At 58.2% G+C, this 18,292-nt stretch overlaps 11 protein-coding genes across 11 annotated transcripts; 6 read left to right on the top strand and 5 right to left on the bottom strand.

Moving 5' to 3' along the window:
- Positions 1 to 95: 95 nt before the first annotated feature.
- Positions 96 to 982, bottom strand: EHS24_003075 (uncharacterized protein; the record flags this gene model as incomplete). Its single annotated transcript, XM_028618781.1, has 5 exons — positions 96 to 123; positions 174 to 407; positions 447 to 508; positions 557 to 721; positions 797 to 982. The coding sequence occupies 5 exons, from the start codon at positions 980 to 982 to the stop codon at positions 96 to 98; spliced, it is 675 nt and encodes a 224-aa protein (XP_028472669.1).
- Positions 983 to 1,304: 322 nt separating this feature from the next.
- Positions 1,305 to 2,311, top strand: EHS24_003074 (uncharacterized protein; the record flags this gene model as incomplete). Its single annotated transcript, XM_028618780.1, has 5 exons — positions 1,305 to 1,354; positions 1,401 to 1,490; positions 1,538 to 1,894; positions 1,959 to 2,150; positions 2,209 to 2,311. The coding sequence occupies 5 exons, from the start codon at positions 1,305 to 1,307 to the stop codon at positions 2,309 to 2,311; spliced, it is 792 nt and encodes a 263-aa protein (XP_028472668.1).
- Positions 2,312 to 2,721: 410 nt separating this feature from the next.
- EHS24_003073 (uncharacterized protein) lies at positions 2,722 to 3,906 on the bottom strand (the record flags this gene model as incomplete). Its single annotated transcript, XM_028618779.1, has 4 exons — positions 2,722 to 3,159; positions 3,355 to 3,531; positions 3,585 to 3,805; positions 3,852 to 3,906. The coding sequence occupies 4 exons, from the start codon at positions 3,904 to 3,906 to the stop codon at positions 2,722 to 2,724; spliced, it is 891 nt and encodes a 296-aa protein (XP_028472667.1).
- Positions 3,907 to 4,889: 983 nt separating this feature from the next.
- Positions 4,890 to 5,621, bottom strand: EHS24_003072 (uncharacterized protein; the record flags this gene model as incomplete). Its single annotated transcript, XM_028618778.1, has 3 exons — positions 4,890 to 4,976; positions 5,034 to 5,136; positions 5,179 to 5,621. The coding sequence occupies 3 exons, from the start codon at positions 5,619 to 5,621 to the stop codon at positions 4,890 to 4,892; spliced, it is 633 nt and encodes a 210-aa protein (XP_028472666.1).
- Positions 5,622 to 6,281: 660 nt separating this feature from the next.
- EHS24_003071 (uncharacterized protein) lies at positions 6,282 to 6,851 on the top strand (the record flags this gene model as incomplete). Its single annotated transcript, XM_028618777.1, has 1 exon — positions 6,282 to 6,851. One exon carries the CDS (start codon positions 6,282 to 6,284, stop codon positions 6,849 to 6,851), a length of 570 nt encoding a protein of 189 aa, XP_028472665.1.
- A 283-nt stretch (positions 6,852 to 7,134) lies between these two features.
- Positions 7,135 to 8,562, top strand: EHS24_003070 (uncharacterized protein; the record flags this gene model as incomplete). The annotated part of the gene is made up of 1 exon (XM_028618776.1): positions 7,135 to 8,562. The coding sequence occupies one exon, from the start codon at positions 7,135 to 7,137 to the stop codon at positions 8,560 to 8,562; it is 1,428 nt and encodes a 475-aa protein (XP_028472664.1).
- A 1,112-nt stretch (positions 8,563 to 9,674) lies between these two features.
- EHS24_003069 (uncharacterized protein) lies at positions 9,675 to 11,503 on the top strand (the record flags this gene model as incomplete). The annotated part of the gene is made up of 6 exons (XM_028618775.1): positions 9,675 to 10,001; positions 10,103 to 10,173; positions 10,226 to 10,238; positions 10,298 to 10,355; positions 10,409 to 10,548; positions 10,595 to 11,503. 6 exons carry the CDS (start codon positions 9,675 to 9,677, stop codon positions 11,501 to 11,503), a joined length of 1,518 nt encoding a protein of 505 aa, XP_028472663.1.
- Positions 11,504 to 11,623: 120 nt separating this feature from the next.
- On the bottom strand, positions 11,624 to 12,540 carry EHS24_003068 (uncharacterized protein; the record flags this gene model as incomplete). Its single annotated transcript, XM_028618774.1, has 2 exons — positions 11,624 to 12,241; positions 12,307 to 12,540. 2 exons carry the CDS (start codon positions 12,538 to 12,540, stop codon positions 11,624 to 11,626), a joined length of 852 nt encoding a protein of 283 aa, XP_028472662.1.
- Positions 12,541 to 12,837: 297 nt separating this feature from the next.
- Positions 12,838 to 13,978, top strand: EHS24_003067 (uncharacterized protein; the record flags this gene model as incomplete). The annotated part of the gene is made up of 4 exons (XM_028618773.1): positions 12,838 to 13,064; positions 13,187 to 13,292; positions 13,329 to 13,608; positions 13,971 to 13,978. The coding sequence occupies 4 exons, from the start codon at positions 12,838 to 12,840 to the stop codon at positions 13,976 to 13,978; spliced, it is 621 nt and encodes a 206-aa protein (XP_028472661.1).
- A 421-nt stretch (positions 13,979 to 14,399) lies between these two features.
- On the top strand, positions 14,400 to 16,427 carry EHS24_003066 (uncharacterized protein; the record flags this gene model as incomplete). The annotated part of the gene is made up of 5 exons (XM_028618772.1): positions 14,400 to 14,448; positions 14,496 to 14,578; positions 14,624 to 14,910; positions 14,954 to 15,776; positions 15,825 to 16,427. 5 exons carry the CDS (start codon positions 14,400 to 14,402, stop codon positions 16,425 to 16,427), a joined length of 1,845 nt encoding a protein of 614 aa, XP_028472660.1.
- A 143-nt stretch (positions 16,428 to 16,570) lies between these two features.
- Positions 16,571 to 17,999, bottom strand: EHS24_003065 (uncharacterized protein; the record flags this gene model as incomplete). Its single annotated transcript, XM_028618771.1, has 6 exons — positions 16,571 to 16,720; positions 16,756 to 16,998; positions 17,043 to 17,096; positions 17,134 to 17,259; positions 17,300 to 17,409; positions 17,447 to 17,999. The coding sequence occupies 6 exons, from the start codon at positions 17,997 to 17,999 to the stop codon at positions 16,571 to 16,573; spliced, it is 1,236 nt and encodes a 411-aa protein (XP_028472659.1).
- Between the last annotated feature and the right edge of the window lie 293 nt (positions 18,000 to 18,292).

Genomic DNA, 18,292 nt, shown 5'->3' with positions numbered 1-18,292 from the left:
GATGTTTTCTTTGCCACACATTGTCCGTACATAATACATACCTCCTTGCGCCACGCAGGTACCACGGCCCAATTCGAGGGCTGGTATGTGGCGGTTTATGTAGCTCTAGGGTGCGACTTGCCACTAACATTGACCAGTGAGTGGACATGATCCTAGCGCCAATGTCATTGAACAGAGGCCAGTCGCCGGTCGTGTGCCTTTGAAGAGTAAGCACGGCACGTTCCAAGACCAGGTAAGAGCCTCCCTTGATCACTTGCATACGAGACCAAAAGTTAGGGCCCTTGGGCGAGAGGGGCTTGGCGGCGTCGGTCGTGTCGGCCTTGCGGAGGTCGACACCGCCGTGGAGGGTAACGAGAGCAAACAGGCGGGCCTGAAGGTCGCGGTCGATGTCGGACATGCGGCGCTTACTGTCATATTAACACATGCCGTGACGAACCAATACTCACGTGACGCCAACGGCGCTGCCCGAGGTACCAGCGGGGCGAGTCGACCATCCCTTGATGAAGCGCTGCCATTGTTAACTGATTGTTGACAGGGGAGAAGTGGGCATACATACAGGGTTGAGCTCGCTTCCTTCCTTGCGCTCACGCGACGTCTTGAGGGTCTTGTTAATGCCCGCGGCCCTGTACTGGCCAATCTCTGGGCTGACCACGCGGCAGTGGTATGCCCAGACTTCGGCAGTGTGACACATGAGGATCTTGTGCTTGTGTCCGTATAGCTTCTGAGTATTGTGGCGGATCAGTAACCAAGGATGTCACGTCACGTCACGACGAGAAGCCACTCTGCGGTGACTTACGATGATCCTGTCCCACTCATGGACGCTGGTCGCGTCGATGGACTTGGCCTCGGCGGCGAGGCGGCGGTTCTTGTAGTCAAACTGGCTGTCGGTGAGGGGGGCCATGCTAGGCTTCTTGTTCTTCTTCTCAGCCTTGTTGTCGACGGCCCAGGCAGCGCTCTCGGAAGAGGAAATGTCACGAGGCATGGTGTGTGGAGAATGGAATGAGAGAGAAAAGAAGCGGTGACGGAGGAAGGTCAACACATGTTGGGCTGGGGGTTGACTGTAGGTGACTGTGTACGTGATTGTGCCGATCACCCACGCGGAGCGTCCGCGTTTTGTCGGTGGCACTTGGGGGCGCGGAAGTATTTTGCCTTCAACGTCAACAACAAGCACATCACCGCACAACCATCAACACAACTCGCACCAAACATGGGTACTGATTCACACAAACTCTCAGAGACACCGCCATAAACGTGAGCCGACCCCGTTATACGAGGATTGCTGACCGCCATACAGGTTGTACGACATGCCCGGCGAACAGGACACCCCTGTCGCTTGGTATGACTCGCCAAACATGTGAGTGTCGGAATTGAACTCAACGAAGGAAAGCTCACCTAGGTAGCGTCCAACTCATTCGGGGCACCCTCCCCACGACTCCCTCCTCCAGCTATCCGGTCCCAATCCAGAGACCGAAAACCGTTTTTAAGAAGTAGTGAGCACCCGCCTTCTGACCCCGGCTATGCTGACAACCCACAACAGCAAAGGATCGCCTGACCAACTGCTTTTCGACGATGATCACATGGACTTCCTCGTTAGGATGGTCGCGTACATGCGCATCCTCAACGAGGACTTGCCCGGCAGGTCGCAAGGCCTGTGGGGCCATATTCGGCGCGAGTTCTCCTCTCGTTACCCCGCCCTGGCATGGTTCGCCCCGTTTGCCTGGGCGAGCTGCTACCGCAAACACGAGGCGTGGTGTGACGCCCGTGTCACCTTCTACGTCTCAGCGGGTATCGACCACACGCTGAAGACGGCGTCGGAGAGGCAACCCGGTGCGCGTGGATATTGCCCGCCACCTGCTCCCCCACAAGGCATCTCCGATTTGACGGACAAGCAGCAGTGAGTCTAGTTTATCGCCCGGACCGCACGTGTCCAATGGTACCACCAGTGACTGATTCAACAGCCAAGCGCACAAGAGGCGCAGAGCGGACAACGCCGAGAAGAGCAGGAAGAGGAAAGCCACGAGCAGCACGGGAGTTGGAAGTGCAACTTCCCCAGGGCTCCTCCACTCGGACCCGACCATCGCAGGTCCAAGTGGCACGAGGTCCTCAACCCCGCCGGCTGCCCCTGCCACCGCCTTGGCTGCGTCTCCCACGTGAGTGCTCGCATACTCGTATACTCGACAAAGCAATGCCAGACTGACCATATCACAGCCGGCATGTGCATTTCACTCCCTTTGCCGACGAGCTAGGATGCAAGCTTCTGGTTGTCGCCCGTCGTGTGTACTGCGACGCACGGGCCGGTACAGCGGCCTAGTTCAAGGACCTGACTGTGAGTGCTATAACTGCAGGTTGCAACTCGTCGTTAAAACCTGCAAATTAGGAGCGCTACCAGGACCGTTTCCCGATTGTCAACAGGCACTCGGACAACTCCTGGAGCAATCACTTCCGTTCTTCCGCTCGCCTCAAGACCTCCACCCAGGCGTTCATTACTGCAGGTATCGACGCCGACCTCATCACAAACGATGAGAGGGCGAGTGGAATGACCCGCTTCAGGAACGGTGGCATGACTGGCTAAATATGGTGACAGTGGTGTGCATAATTAGTTGTCTGTAGAATGAATCAAAGTGGTGGAACTGGGAGCTCTCATGGCATACATCTGTAGCCTATGCATTGTGCCATCAACGTTTCTATTACTTCTTGTCTCCCCGGCCACAGTAGGCAGACCTAGACGTCAATGGGTTCAAAGACGGGCTGGAACATGAGGCCGCTCATGGGATCGGGCAGCTGGCGGAGACCCTTGTCAACGATAATGTTCTCTCCGTTAACACCGCCGCTCATGTCACTGGCGAGGAAGACGGCCGTCTGAGCGATGAGCTCGGGAGGAGCAACGTTCTCAGCCATCAGGGCCGCGGCCTCTGGAGGAGCCTGGGCCATGGCCCCCATTTTGGCCATCATTGCGTTACGCGCCTGCTCGGAAGCGGCGCCCACGTTATTCTGGCCAATGTTTGTCTGGGTTGGGCCAGGTCCCACGCCATTGACACGAATGCCAGTGCCGGCCATTTTGAGGTTGGTCGCTGCCGAGCGGACCAGACCGACAGTTGCGTGCTTGGAGATCGTGTAGGCGGGAGCACCCATACCACCAAAGGTAGTTGCCAGTGACGTCTGAGGGGTGTAAGCTTTGGGTCCGGAGTGTAGGTAGATCACTGAGGTCTGGCCTAGACTCAAAAGCGTCTAGTCTGTGGATCTGTGGCTAGTATCTTTTGATTCTCTTTGTGCCACTCGTTTCAACACGAGGGCGCCGGTTGCCGTGCCTCGATCCTTCAATGCCTCGATGCTTCAATGCTTCTTCTGACTCACAGTGATGATAATGCTTCCGCCAGACTTGGGCTTGGCATCGCTGGTGTTCATCATACCACGCGCGGCCCACTGAACGCTGTTGAAAGCGCCTACCACGTTGACGTCGAGCATGCGAGTGAGGCCCGAAGAGGTCGTCGTGTTCAGCACCTCAAAGTCGACAATACCAGCATTTGCAAACTAGGCGCCACGTCAGCAATGCATGTATGTGCGCACACCCTCCTGCTACTCACGAACCAGTCCAGGCGACCTTGGTCCTTGATGATGCGGCGAACCAGTGCCTCGACCTGGTCTTCTTTGGTGATGTCACAGGCTACCCCAATAACCTCGGAATCATATCCCTTAGCCTTGAGGTCCGTGTTGGTGGGGGCCTTGATGTCGGCAGCATAGATGGCGTGCGCCCCAGCTGCAGCAAAGCACTCGAGAGCAGCTGCGCCGATACCCGAGGCAGCGCCTGAGAGTGGTCAGCTGTGAGGGCAAAAAAGGCAAAGGAGACGCACCTGTAACAACGCCGACGGTGCGGTTGAGGAGGGTAGTCTTGATAATGGCTGCCATTGTGGTGTTCGGGTTGGAACGAAGGGCCTGGGGAGTGAATGAGAATGGGAAGAGAGATGAGAGAGAGAGAGAGAAAGGGTATATACTTGGGCTGAACGAATGGACTGGGGAAAGTGAGTGAGCAGACGTCGGCAATAGCACAAGGGGGGGGGGGGGGGGGGGGCTTTGTCCGTCTGGCTGGGTGGGACGATGGGAACGTAGGGCGCCCACCGCGCCTCCTTCGACGTGTTCCACGAATGGACACAGATGCGAGACGGTGGGTACGGTGCACGAACGGGCACATGACATAAGAAGGACCCCGCGCGCGGCCTTTTTACACGCCTCTGTTGACCCACACGCGGTCATTGTCAGGCGGCTTCCGGTCGGCTTGCCCGGCCCAACCCGGGAATCCCGGGGGAATCCCAGAGGCAATCCCGTCTACGAGAAGACTCACCCACAGGCCACAGGCGTTTTATTCCTGGGTGGATTCCTGCCCGCAGAACGGGAAACAGGCTCCTTTAAACGCTACCAATACTATGGAAACCTCTGTTAATGCAATATTGACCTCCGCTATAAAGGCCTCGGTCCGTGGCTCCTTGATTTGCGAGGCTGTATCGTCTCCAACAAACTGCATGGGCGAGGGCCGCTCGGACGTTAGCCGCACCGTGAGGGTGCATGGAATAAGCGAGTCCTACCGCGACTTTCAGCGGACATGTGAGGGTGGGTCGCGGGTTATCCGCCACAATGCTGGTGGAAGGTGTGATGGGTGAACAGTTGTACAGTTGCGTCTTCACCCCAACTGCAAGGTCACACCATTGTACGCACCCATTACAGGGCTAACGGCCGGTTTTCAAGGACAAATCGTCCGCTTACCATCCGCTCGGTATTGCTCTGAACACTCCAACCGCCTAATTTGGGAACACATCACCGCATGGCCACATGCATGCGTCACCAGCCAACAGTCTAGCTACAAGTCTGAAATTGTCCATTTACACGGTGCTCCGCTACCAGCGCGGATATAACTTGTGGAAGAACACGTCGTGACCCATCTCATGTACCCTGCTCGTCGCCGGGACGGTCAAGTCTGTGTCCTAGGCCGCCGGGTCAGCGCCACCTGGAGAAAGGTACGGAGGTTCGCCCAAACCTACTATGCGTGGAGCAGACTCGTCATCGACGGCAGGCGTCGCTTCCCACTTTTCGAGGAGTTCACGGAGCGCGTCGGCGTTGAATGTCAGCTGGAATGAGGTGGAACTGGGAGCAGTGGTCAGTAATGGTTCGGGACTGATGGCTCACCCGTCATCCTCGTCGTCAGTATAGGTTTGGATGTCCTTGGCTTGGAGCATGGGACTGTCTGGGCGACCAATCAAGTACGCCTGCTGTGGCATGGACGACGGTCGCTCGTGCGAGACCTCGGTGGGATCAGGATGACGGCGCCGTTCGTGTCGCAGAGTATGTGGCGAGCTCGATTCGGGATCGGAGGCGCAATCGAGGCTGATGCTGGGGCTGAACTGGCGATCTCGGACAGGCTGGGGTGTCGAGACCACCTGCACTGTTGTCTGCTGCAATGCGGGTCGTGAATGGGTGCTGAACGGCGACTCGGAAGTAATGCTGGTTATCAGGCCCTGGAGCGGCGGCGGGATAAGGTGTAGTCGGCCCAGGACGCGTTCGGCTGCCTTGAGCTTGCCGAGCACGAGTGCCACTGCTCGCTCCCCTACGCTTTGGCGCTTGGAAGCCATGGACCGAGGGCTATCGGTTTAGGGTTGACTTGATGGGAGGATGAGAGAGGGATCCATCAGTGATCAGTGATCGATGAGTGCGTGTTGTGCATGTTGCACAGCACACGGTCGCGTGTGCGCACGGTGTCGCGGTGATGGCGAGTGCCATGCCATGCGCGCTAGGGCGTGAGAAGCGTGTAACAAAGGTGCAAGACATCTGTTGCATCGAGTCCATGCGATGACACGGTCTCAGTCCTCATACTGACCAACTGGAACAATATGGCCAAGTATCCTGCGGTTGCAGCAAGCATCGTTAAGCAGGTGAAATGTGGACGCAAAGCCCAACATGTTGCATTGGCGCAAAGCGGCGCACCACGCCTGCCAAGAAATTGCGGCAACACCGTATTTGGCTGTCGTGAACATTGCACACTTTTTTGCCCAACACTCTCTTGCCACTGGCCACTGGCCAACTGGGTTTTGTCACAAGAGCGCAAGAGCCACTCACTTGCGCGCGGATCCGACGCGGGGTCCTTTACCGTTCTCGGCAATCACAGCCAAAAATCACCAAGGGTTCGAGTCACACTTCTGGTCCCCGACCGGGACTTGAACATGTCGTTCGACAGTCTGCATTTAAACAGCCCATCATCGACCACTTGTCTGTCGCTCAGGACACCTGCACGCATGACAGACACATCTGTCATCGACCCATCCTCAACGCCCTCGACACCGGCCACAGGTGCCTCCACGCCCAGCGTGAGCAGCGTCCTCAACCATCGAGCCGTCAAGGCCGTGTCTGCAGCCCTCCGTGATGCTGAGGTCACCAACGTTGACACGCTTGTCCGCATCCTGCCTGACACAGCACCAACAGCCGCCACCGCTGCCGCTCAACTGGGCTGCCCAGTGTCTGCGATCGCCAACTCGCTCATCTTCGAGGTCGGCGGCGAGGCGTTGCTTGTGCTGACCAGCGGCGGTCACCGCGTCGACACCAAGGCTCTGGCTTCCCGACTGGGCCTTGCCTCGGCCAAAGCGATCAAGCGAGCGAAACCCGAGTTTGTCAAGACCAAGACGGGCCAGGCAATCGGCGGCGTCGCACCTGTGGGACACTTGGAGCGGGTGCGCACGTTGGTGGATGAGGAGCTGGCGAGTTACCCGGAAATCTGGGCCGCAGCAGGCCACCACCAGGCCGTCTTTCCGATTGATTTTGAGACGCTTGTGCGCGTCACCCAGGGAGAAGTGGTGAAAGTGGACTAGAGGTGTATACGCGGGATGGCTTTTGCAGGGGTGTCCGGGTGTCGAACGGGCTGCGCGTGGTCTATAGTCTGTGCCGTGGGCCGCGCGGCCTGGCGGTGGAACACGAACGCCAAGCGTTCAGGATGATGGAGGAAATGTGACGACCCGTGTACCCGTGTGTACCTGCAAGGGAGAGGTGCCAATGGGCGCCTGCATGTACAGACCTGTACCGACCGATGGCTACTGCACATGAGTTGTGTACCAGCGACATGGAGCGCCGTGTGCGCCACTGGCACGAAACCGTATGTACGAAAGAGCCCTCGACTGGGCCATCCAACACACGTCGGCCAAGACCGAGAGAACACGGTTAACACGGATCACGCACGGTGCCATTACCGGAGGTCCGGTGACCATTTGGTGGGTGTGTGTGCTGGCGACCAACGGGGCTACTCTCTCTCTTTCTCTACATTGCTCCATCCACCACAAAACAATGCGAGCCACCTTGTTCGTCGTGGCCCTGATCGCTCTCCTGGGTCGCGCTCTCTACGAGCGTGCCCAGACAGTCGGCGCTTTCCGCAAGCCCAACACCTTCCACGCCGCAGGAGAGATCAAGGTCATCCCAGACACCATCAACGCCGAGGACCTGCACCTCGACCATGCCAGTGGCCTTATCTTTGCTGCTGCTCACGACAGGGATGGAGGACGCAGCAAGTGGTTCCCGCCTCTGACGCGCTTCGGCGAGCCCCAGAGCATCCTCGAGCACGGCGGTGGCCTGCGTGTCATTGATCCCACGACGTTTAAGACTACCCGTCTCGAGCTCAAGGGCTTTGACGCTCCGTTCAGCACCCACGGCATCGACACTGTCCGCGACCCAGAGCAACAGGATGCAATCTACATTCTGGCCGTCAACCACTTGCCCACCACAGAGTACCTGCAGACCCTCGACGCTACCGCGCCCGTCAAGGCCGCCTCGCGGATCGAGATCTTCCACCATGTTATTGGCACCGACATTGCTACTCACGTCCGCTCCGTTGAGCACGACCTCGTCAAGATGCCCAACGACATCTTTGCCATTTCGCCGTTCGCGTTTTACGTCACCAACGACCACCACTACCGCGAGGGACCCCTTCGTACGGTCGAGGTCCTGGGCACCAAGCGCTTCGCCGGCTGGTCGACCACTGTTTATGTAGAGGCCGACGAGACGAAGAACGGCGCCGACGGTGTCCAGGCAAAGGTCGCTCTCACTGGTCTCCACAACAACAATGGTCTCGGCCACACCCCCAACGTCTCGACCATCCTGATCAACGATGCCGCTGGCGGTGTGACCTACACTGCTCGGATCAAGGAGGACCGCACCCTCGAGGTCGTCCACGAATTCCCTCTCCCGATCACTATTGACAACCCCTTCTGGTTCACCGACCCTTACCCCTCCGTTGACCACGACGCCAGTGGTGTTGTCAACGCCGGTCTCACCCAGGGGATCAAGCTGGAAAAGGAGCTTGACATCGCCGAGGGCGCCATTGCGCCTTCTGTCTTTCTCACCTCGGGTCTCGGCCGTGGGCAGCTCAACACCACTTTGCTGTTCGAGGACGACGGCAACGTGCTTCGCTCAGCGTCGGCCGCTGTTCTGATTGCGATTGATCCCAAGAAGAACGAGGGCAAGAAGCAGGGCTGGCTGTTTGTTTCCGGGTTTGCGTCCAAGGCGGCCGTTGCTGTCAAGGTGGATCTCTAGGGTGTGAGAGTCATGCAGCCGTTGCTGCGGCGACACGACGACGACAAGTGCGGAACATGTACTCGTATGCAGCCAGGTGGAGGACAAGTGAGGAATACGGGGTAGTTGGTAGTTGTCGTTGTCGGGTTTGGGTTTGGGTTTCTCTCAGACCTCTGGCTAAGCTGGTGAACAGGCCGGTGGCTGGTGGCTGGTGGACAATGGCATTCCAGCTTCCAGCATTCCAGCATTCCGGCACGTCTCAGCGCATTGGCGAGCATACAGCACGCAAGCACACTGTGGGCGCCTCTGCTCGGCCTTGCATGTTTTCATACTGATACACGACAACTGTGCCGACAAACTCGGGATGCCCAGGGAGCGGGGTGGGGTGGGGGGGTGCCTGCTGTGGTCTCCTCTTGCCCCATGTTGACAAGTGGTGTGCGGTCGCTGCCAGTGGAAAAAGCGTCAAAGGTCCCCGTAAGCTCTCGTGAGCTCCCCGCCTCTTCCCGTGGCCTGGGGGGTGGTGGGTTGGGAAGGGGCGAGGGGTCTTGGTCTGTCAACGTACAGCGTTGCGGACATGATCAACCACACACAACATGCATGCATCTTTCCTTTGTTGAACCCCCACCCCACCCATCACCTCTTCCCAATCCCATTCCCATTTCTTGGCAGCTCCATTTCATACGCGAACGCGTTCCCCAAGCGCCTCAACCCGCCGCCGCCGCCCCCCACCTTTTCGTGCCAACGCCCAACGGTTTACACTCTCGATCTCTGGTATCCATCCGTCCATCCGTCCATTCCTCACTACCACTCTTCCCACCGCCGCAGCGGGGCAACAGCTGCAAGCGACATCTCGGTGCTCCCTCACCGACTGCACCGACCGCACCGACCGCACCGACCGCACTATAGGACTCCCTGTCGACGCCTGTTTTTCCCTGTGGATTCCATCCCTTGCACAATTGATCCTCCTCCTGGGAGCGCGCGCGCACATCCAACGGCACATTTCTCTCGCTCTCGTTTTCATCTCCTCCTCCTCCTCCATCACAACCACACTCACTCTCACCGCATTCCATCCTCCTCCCCCCCCTCCCCCTCCCTCCTCCCTCGGCGGCACAATGTCACAGGGGCTTTCAGCAATGCAAGCCCGACGACTGTTCGCCAACAGGAACGCCATCCTCTACATCGTCTTCTCGGCCGCGGCGTCCTTGTTCCTCCTCGCCCTCGTCCAGCGCAAAGGCCACCTCTCAGGCATCTCAGCATCCACCATTGCAGAGACTCTGACAGGAACACCACACGCAGTCACAGAACAAGAGCACGGATACGAACTCCTCACCCACGTGCCCAACTCCACCGACGTGGGCGTCAACGACCCGTACGAAGGCTACAAATGGCATTCCGAGTCAAGGCTACGCCTGCTCACAGCCTGTCTCGCGCGCGGAGACTGCCATCCCAACCAGGTCTCTGTGAGTGACACATGGTGTTCCCAGGTTCTGCGATGGCGCGAGGGGTGTTGCACCCGACGTGGTTTGACCTCGGGGGGCGTGCGCTGACGGTCCGTCCTTAGATTGCGATCTTCAGCACCTTCCACTGCCAGTGGGGCTACTACGACGGCTATCACGGCGGCGAGGGCGTGTGGTGAGTTTGGCCCTCTGTGCAGTGACGGGAAACGGCGTACTGACAGTGACAGGTGTGTTGGCATGGTCAGTGCTGCAAAACGCGCAGGGCTTGGTGGAACCGACTTGTGCTGACGGACCTTCAGATGCGTGCGCTGGAGCGCCAGGGCTTTACTGTCCTTCACGGCGGTGACAACAACTGGAGTGAGTGGATTGCGCCTCCCGTCGCTGCACACCTTGTCTGACGAAAACCCCAGAGTACATGTACCACCTGCATCGCCAGTTCGGGGACATGATCAAGGTTATCATCTCCGAACCGGGAGAGGAGCAGCGTCATGGCACGTTTGACATGTACAAGAAGCGTCCCGACTTTCCCCTCGGCATCCCGGCATGGAAGGTGAGGAGCAGGTACCGATATATGGGCACCACCAGCTGACTTTCAGTACTTCAACTTCCAGTACTACCCTACGGGCTGGTCAACTGTAGTTGGCCGTGCGTGGGTTGTCTGCGCCGAGCCGCGTATCTCGGGGCACTGGAACGTTACCGTCCAGGACGACGGCATTGCCTGGGTCTCCACGGGCGCGCAAGAGTTTCACGCCTACACCGACCCAGAGAGCTCAGACTTTACTTATCTCGGTTACGACATGAACCCGGACCCAGAGGAGATTCATATCGTCCCTTGGGAGGAACGTCCTTATCGCGTCTACATCATGGCCAAATACGCGCACTACTTTCACAACGGTGACCAGATGGTGTACGACACCGACTTTTACCAGCGTGCCTACGACGAGCTCAAGGACGAGTTCCCAGGATTCGAGTTTGTGGCCGGTATTGTCGACCAGCGTTCCGAAGAGGACAAGCAAAAGTGGGGTCCTATGCCACCGCCCGTGGTTCACAACTTGGGCAAGCTCAACGCGACCGAGTTTGACGCAGAGTTTTCAAAGGCCCGCCTCATGCTCGGCATGGGCGCTCCTACCCTCAGCCCGTCCCCATACCGTTCACTCGCATACGCCGTGCCATTTGCCAACCCGCACAAGCTGCGTGACGGTGGCACAAACGAAAACGACCGCTCATGGTCGTTTGTCCAGCACGACTCGCTCGAGCGCGTGCCCGAGCCCTACGTGTATCAGGTCCAGGCGTTCAACTACACCTCGTTTGTGGACACGATCCGCAAGGCCATGGTGGCGCCTATCGAGCCATGTCGCTTTGAGCGTATGCGCCACTCGGTGACTGGCCGACGTTTGTCAGATTTCGTTAACCACGATTGGAAGGGCGAGGCGGCCAAGATGCTCGAGCTGAGAAAGGAGGGCAAGGACAAACAGGGAGGGCCGTCTGGTGACTTCGAGTTATAGAGAGTACACAGCTTACATATCCTTCCCCGCATCGTCTGTAATACCCTAGCGAATGTACTTACTGCAACATCTTCTCTCGACTAGTACTTCTGCAGCGTAATCGCGACCCCTTCCCTGTACTCACCCCAAGTCGATTTGGATGAGGTCGAATGCAGATGGACGGCCATTTCGCTGACGGGAGAGCAGGCTACACTGATCGTCGCCGCCGAAGTGCAGGGTGACCTCGTGGTGCATTGGCGTGGTTCGACTTAAGGTGAGCTGCCCCATCGCTGTCGCCATCCCTCCCCCCACCCCCCAGGCGTGCGTAGCGTGTCTGGTCCTATTGGCCGTCCCTTTATGTGGTGCAAACGGGCCTTGTGGTGGAATACAGCGAGACATGTACATGGCTGTGAATGGAAAGTTATCCGCACTCCGGACGGGCTGGCCTGTCGCATTCAACCCGAATGTGGCGAGATAACCAACAACTCGACGAGAAGGACCGAAAGAAGTAACTGGGTAGCGTGTGCTGGTCGAGAGCAATGCATACTCTGAGTTCACCCAATGGGCGGTGGCTGCCGTCTGAAGCATCCTCAAGAAGACACTGTTTACACATTTGAACAGCTGGGGGAGCTCCATGTCGCGCTGTCGTGCCTGCAGTTGCGCCATATCCACTGTGACGTCGAGGATGATCTCGGCGTTGTCACTAACCGAGGCAGGTCGCCGTCGCCTCCGCGCCGGGGTAGACTGCGCCCAGTATATCTGCGGCACCATAAAAGAACGATAAGGTCTGCCTATTCTAGCCGCCCAGTTTTGTACAAATGTACCATTGGTGTATCGGACGGCTTGCTGAGGACGGGCACGCGTGAGTCTATGAGCGAGGTACAATGCGGCAGTTGGAGGACGCAGTTGAACAGCTTGCGGTACCGGCCAGACTCGTTCTCGACGAGGTCGGCCTCATTGTTGACAGCAATCGTCCGCCCCACATCGTGAGACAGAATAGCACCAAACTCGGGCTGAGTGGCATGGTTGGCTAAATTGGACAGCCCGGCGTGTACCATTGTGGTCACATTCAACGGCGGCCCAGTCTGATTGTGAGCACCTTGGCAGCACTTGTGGGGCCGCTGAAAAGGGCAGCCATCATGGTCTTAGCATGTTCAGCGCGATATGGTGAGGGAGGATCCTGTTGGATAGACCTCGGTGGATCAGTGGTAATACTGACATGTCCAGTGGTAATACTGACGTGTCCAACTCAAAAACATGTCGCCCTTGTGCCGTGACGTCACATGAAGTTTTCCACGGTCGTTTACCTTACGGCTACGACACTCCCCCGCATCCATCACCACATACACCGTCTGATGTCCCTCTACGTACCGCTTGCCTTGCCACAACATTTCCCACGCGATGAGTACTCATTCGCCGCACCCATCGTATTCCCCACAACCTTGGCCGACCTGGAACGTGCCGCAGCGTGGGCGTGCCGTACAGCATCCCAAGTGTGGGGCACCGCCGAGGTGTCGGGCGACTGGTCAAAGGTGGACGCAACATGTGTGGCCCTCGCCGTGGGTGATCGCACGCTTCAGATGTGAGTCTGCTTTGCCAGTGTTTGCCGTGATGCGCAGTGTTTTGCGCCCCGTTTCGTTACCTTGCCGCCGGCGCTACGAGACGTACGGCCGGCGCGTCCCCGTACAGACGCTGACTCACAAGTCGTCTCTACCGCACCATGGCCGACGCGTTTTGCGACAGGATACCGGCCACCATCGCGGAATGGATCCAACGTACTGATGACATGATAGAAGAGGCGTACAGCGAGGTATGTTTCCGTTTTGTATGCCTCTCTAATTGACAGGGGACGGCCCATCTGCCCCAGAACCACCCATACCCACCGCTGGCCACTATTCGCCCGCTTCTTAGAGGCATCCTTGACGAATCGTTCACGTTTGGGATCGACGCATACGAAGAGTTTGACTCGGCGTCGCGGACGTCGTTCACCAGCACACAGATGGGTGACTTTTTGCCCGCCAATGACCCAATGCCGCGTGACACAGTGGCCGTTAGCGGCACATACGAGGACTGCGAGAACCTCACAATGGAGGACGCGCTTGGCAAGCACTGGCGCAAGAAGGCCAGTGTGACGGAGAGATATCCACTCAACACCGCTTCCCAGCCGTTAGCAGCGGATGTGTTGTATGGTGCCGACGCTGCCGTCCCCAACCCGCCTGTACCCGAACTATTATCAGACCCACATTAGTCGCCTGCCGTGTCTTCGCACCCCTCGTCACCGACGTTATCGTCGCATCAATCGTCAGAGTCTCCATCGCCCCTGTCCTCGCCACTGCAAGGCTTGTCCTGAATTCACCGTCACACGCGCCCGCGTCGGACCACCAGCCTTCGCCGCCGCGCAAGGGGTAGCAGATCGCCCTACTGTAGCGAATGATGAGTCGTAGAAGTTGACGTGCGGCAGGTGTGTATCAGTAGGGCTAGCAGCAAGATGTATGAGAGTTGCGTGTGTCTCTTACCTGGAGCTTCACGCAGCCACAGTCCAGTACGTCGCTGGCCCCCGACGTCAGTGGCCCAGTGGCCAGGAGCGGCCCGGCACTCGCGGTCGGTATTCAATGCTTACCGATTGTGTGCCAGGACACACGGGGTACACGGGCCGGCGTTGGCCGCGGTTATTCCACGTTCCGCGCCATGGGTCCCCGGTCGGCGTTGGCCGATTTACCCCAGTACCCCAATGCTCTTCCAAGGTGGGCGACTTGGTTGCCGGTCTCCGAACAACGGGGCCGGTGGGGTCCTGGCTCTGATGCTGACTGTGCACTGCTGGAGACGACGTACATAACCTGCTGTTGCTGTCTCTCTTTACTGTCACACCATCCACACTATCCCGGCAACACTTACCTAAAAACGTCATTGCAGCACAATGAACCAGCTGCCACCGCCACCGGAGAACCCCCTCTCATATGAGGAATGTATGTCTCTACTCTCACGCGACAACCCCAACTGACATTGTGCCCAGGCGACAGGATCCTGCTCGACACGCCCACTTTTGCCACAGAGGAAGTAGTAATCAAGGGCATCACGCACCGTACTTGGAAGAATGTACGTCCGCAAAGAGGCATATGCATCACGCTGACGAGCGGCCAGGCCGAACCCAACTTCCGCGTCTTCATGCTGGACAAGTTTGCCCAGTGGCGCGACCGCACTATGATCTCTGCGCCTGTACCCGAGCCCGCCGACTTCTATGCCCGCGAGGTGTTGACCTATGGCCAGGTGTTTGATCATGCTGTCCAGCTGGCCGGATGGTTGAGGGAGCAAGGTGTTGGACTCGGCACCCGCGTTGGCATCGGCGGCTTGAACTGCACGGCCTGGATGGAGTCATTTGTTGCTATCCATCTCCTCGGTGCCGTACCAGTGCTACTCAATTCGACAATGTGGGTTGCAACATTCTGACACACTTTCACTAACAATGCACAGGCAGCTCGACGCTCATATCCACTGCCTCGCCCTCACCAAGCCCAAACTCACGCTCGTCGACGTTGACCTGGCCAAGATCCTTGGACCGGCATCGGCGCAGCTCCTGGCTAAGAACATTGGCCCAATCTACTGCTGGTCATCTGTCAGCCACACGTCGCCTGCCACTCGAGCTGGTGTTCAGGAAGTCGTCAGCCCCAAGCCATCGGCGGCATCTGTGCGTGCCGTCCTGACTGGCGAGGGACTCGGTATCGACTCGCTCGGGCCAGACAGCGACGGGATGATATTGTTCACGTCGGGAACGACCAGCATGCCAAAGGGCGTGCTCAGTGACCAGCGTGCAGCACTTGTCCACTTTATTTCAGGCCTCGCCATGGGCGTGCGCATGGCCCTGCGTGCTGGAGCACCGCTCGAGATGGCCATGGATCTCACAAAGCCTCCCGAGGTCCAGAGCGTCATGCTTCTCGCTGTGCCACTCTTCCACGTTACCGGTTGCCTCGGATGGATGATGCGTGCAATGGCATTTGGCATGCGCATGGTATTCATGCGCCGCTGGAGCGTCAAGGACGCTATTGACATCATCGTCAAGGAAAAGTGCACCGTCATTGGCGGTGTTCCCTCCATTGCGGTCGCGGTCCTCCAGTCACCTCTTCTCCCCGAGGACCACGTCATTGAGAATGTCACTTACGGTGGCGCTCCCCCTGCCCAGCGTCTTGGAGACGACATTGTCAAGCGCTGGCCCATGTCTATGCCAACCCATGCGTACGGCATGACGGAGACGAATGGTCTCCACACGGGCTTTACTGGCCCAGACTACCTCGCCAACGTGAGTTTTCTGGGTCTGTTTTTGTCATCTGATGCTGACCATACTCAGCCCGAGGCCGTCGGACCCGCCGTCCCCATCTGTTCCATCCGCATCGTCGACCAAGAGACAAAAGAGGTCTTGGGCCCCAACCAGATCGGCATCGTCCAATGCAAGGGCCCTAATATCATGAAGGAGTATGTCGACAACCCCAAGGCCACCGCCGAGACCCTAACAGCGGACGGCTGGCTGGACACCGGCGACATGGCCATGATCGGCGACAATGGATTCCTGTACATTCGTGATCGCGCAAAGGACGTCATCATCCGTGGTGGAGAGAACATTGCCTCTGCAGAGGTCGAGAACGCCGTTGCCATGGACGACCGCATCGCCGAGGTGGCCGCCGTTGCCGTGCCCTGTGCCAGGCTGGGTGAGCGGGTGGGTATTGCCGTCAGTCTCGCGCCCGGTGCCAGTGCTACCTCTCACGACATTCTGAAAACGGTCGAGCCGAGGTTGCGACACCCGGCGCGCCCTGCCATTGTCTTGGTGCTTGATCTGTTGCCCCGCAACGCCAACGGCAAGATTGTGAAGTCGGACGTTAAGAAGATTGTGCATGCCGAGTGGGCCAAGATCGGTGGCGAGCACGATGCCCCTGCCCCTCGAGCCAAACTCTAGGCCAGGATATGAGCGTGGTTGTACTGTAAGTAGTCGTAAACGGATTTTGTTAGGACAGAGAGACTTGCTATATCCATTATATGGAAGGGTATTTCCTACTCAATCTTGGGCTACATGGGGGGGGCTGTTCATCCAGTTCAATTTCAGGCAGACGCGGTTTGGACGTCGGGCCAGGCTTGTTTGAGGAACTGCTTGAACTGGGAAACCAGCAGGGGCCATGTGAAGCCAACGCCAGGCCAAAACTTGACAGGCGAGCGGGCAAACACATACTCGCAGTGGGTGCCCCCTTCGTACTGAAGCGTCAGCGTTGTCGCCACACATTACTCACCCCAGTGAAATGGACATCAATCCCAGCATAGCGCATGTTCTCCACCGTGCGGACGACCTCGTCCCACAGCCGCTCATCAGTGCCTGCGTCAACGTACACTGGAAAGTTGGCAGCGGCCAGACGCTTGAAATGCAGGTCGGGGCGCGGGGCAAGGGCTGGGCACAGGTATGGGTCGGACGTCGGGTTTGTGATGTATCGGAGAACAACTGGGAAGATGATCAGGCGTGGGTCGACGAGCCAGTCCTGGATCGTCAGCTGCCTGCGTCTGTCATGTTCAAGTGGCGTACTGTGTGCTGGTTGGTGTCAATGGATGGCATGGACCCAGTTTGATCACAGCACGGCTGGTGGGTCAGCACAAGCATACGGGCAGTCACCCACGGCGGATGCATAGAGCCCGGCCGGCAGGCCCCAGCGTGTCCAACCAGTCTGGAGCAGCTCGTCAAGGTATCGCGTCAGGACAAGACATCCGTGTCCACCTGCACTTGATCCGTGGACAACTACATTCTTTCGTGTCGTCAGTGAAAGCAGCACATGTGAGTCGCACCTTGGGTTCAAAGCCGAGCTCCTCAATCATGTACTGCCATCCGGCGAGCAGGTCAAACATCTGAGTTGGCCAGGCCTGGTCGTGGACCACGGTTTTGCGGTAGTTGGGTGCTAAGAGTCGGTACATGTCAAGAACGATGGAACTCACTGAAGAGGCGCAGACCTGTCTCGTTGACGAGATCCCAAGGGCAGAAGAACTGGAGAGGGTGGCCAACTTCGTACCCTCCGCCAACAATGTAGAAGATGCCCTTCTCTCCGGGCTTGGCTCGTGCCCAGATGTCGTCTTGGGGTGTGCCCTTGGGCGCCAGCATGAATCCGGGGAAGGGAGCAGCCTTGATCTTGTCTCCAGCCGACTCGAGCACTGGCAGACGTGGTACGTCGTCTTTGATGGGCGGGATAGTGCGCGGTTCGCCGGCATCAGCCAGGTGCCGGTGGTACTTTGCCAGCTTGGGGATGCTAGCTTCCTCGGGATCGCGAATGGCAACGCAACCCAGGCGGATCGCCGCCCCGAGATACCGGAAGACATTGACGCCCAGGTGCCGAGCCAGACCGCGTTTGGGACGCCAGTAGATGTATGTGCCTATATGGTAGACGGCGACGATGGGAATGGATGCGATGATGGGGCCTATGGTGAGGAGACGCAGCATCGAGCGCTGCCATGGTGCTGGTTCGAGCGGACGCCATGGAGTGAGTGGCCACATGGTGTACGTATAGGGAGCGAGAGTCAGTGGGCAAAAGAGACTGGGAACTGTTGGTGTTAGAATCCATTTAGACCGCGCGCGTGGGCGGTAGATATGCCAAGGAGCAGCCAAGATCCGCAGCCGTGCGCAGTGTTGTCCTGGGTTTCTTTTCGTTTCTTTTGCTTTGAGCACTTCACCTTGACGCACATGGAAGGTAGTGTACGTCAAAAGCATGCAAGAGTAGCATACGAGGGAGTCGACAGCGGGACCCAAGAGGCCATATGGTCTCTGGATGTACGGCGTACGGCCGATAC

Source organism: Apiotrichum porosum, assembly GCF_003942205.1.
Source record: "Apiotrichum porosum strain DSM 27194 chromosome Unknown scaffold_15, whole genome shotgun sequence".
Classification (NCBI taxonomy): Eukaryota; Fungi; Basidiomycota; class Tremellomycetes; order Trichosporonales; family Trichosporonaceae; genus Apiotrichum; species Apiotrichum porosum.
This window is presented reverse-complemented; position numbering and strand designations above follow the sequence as displayed.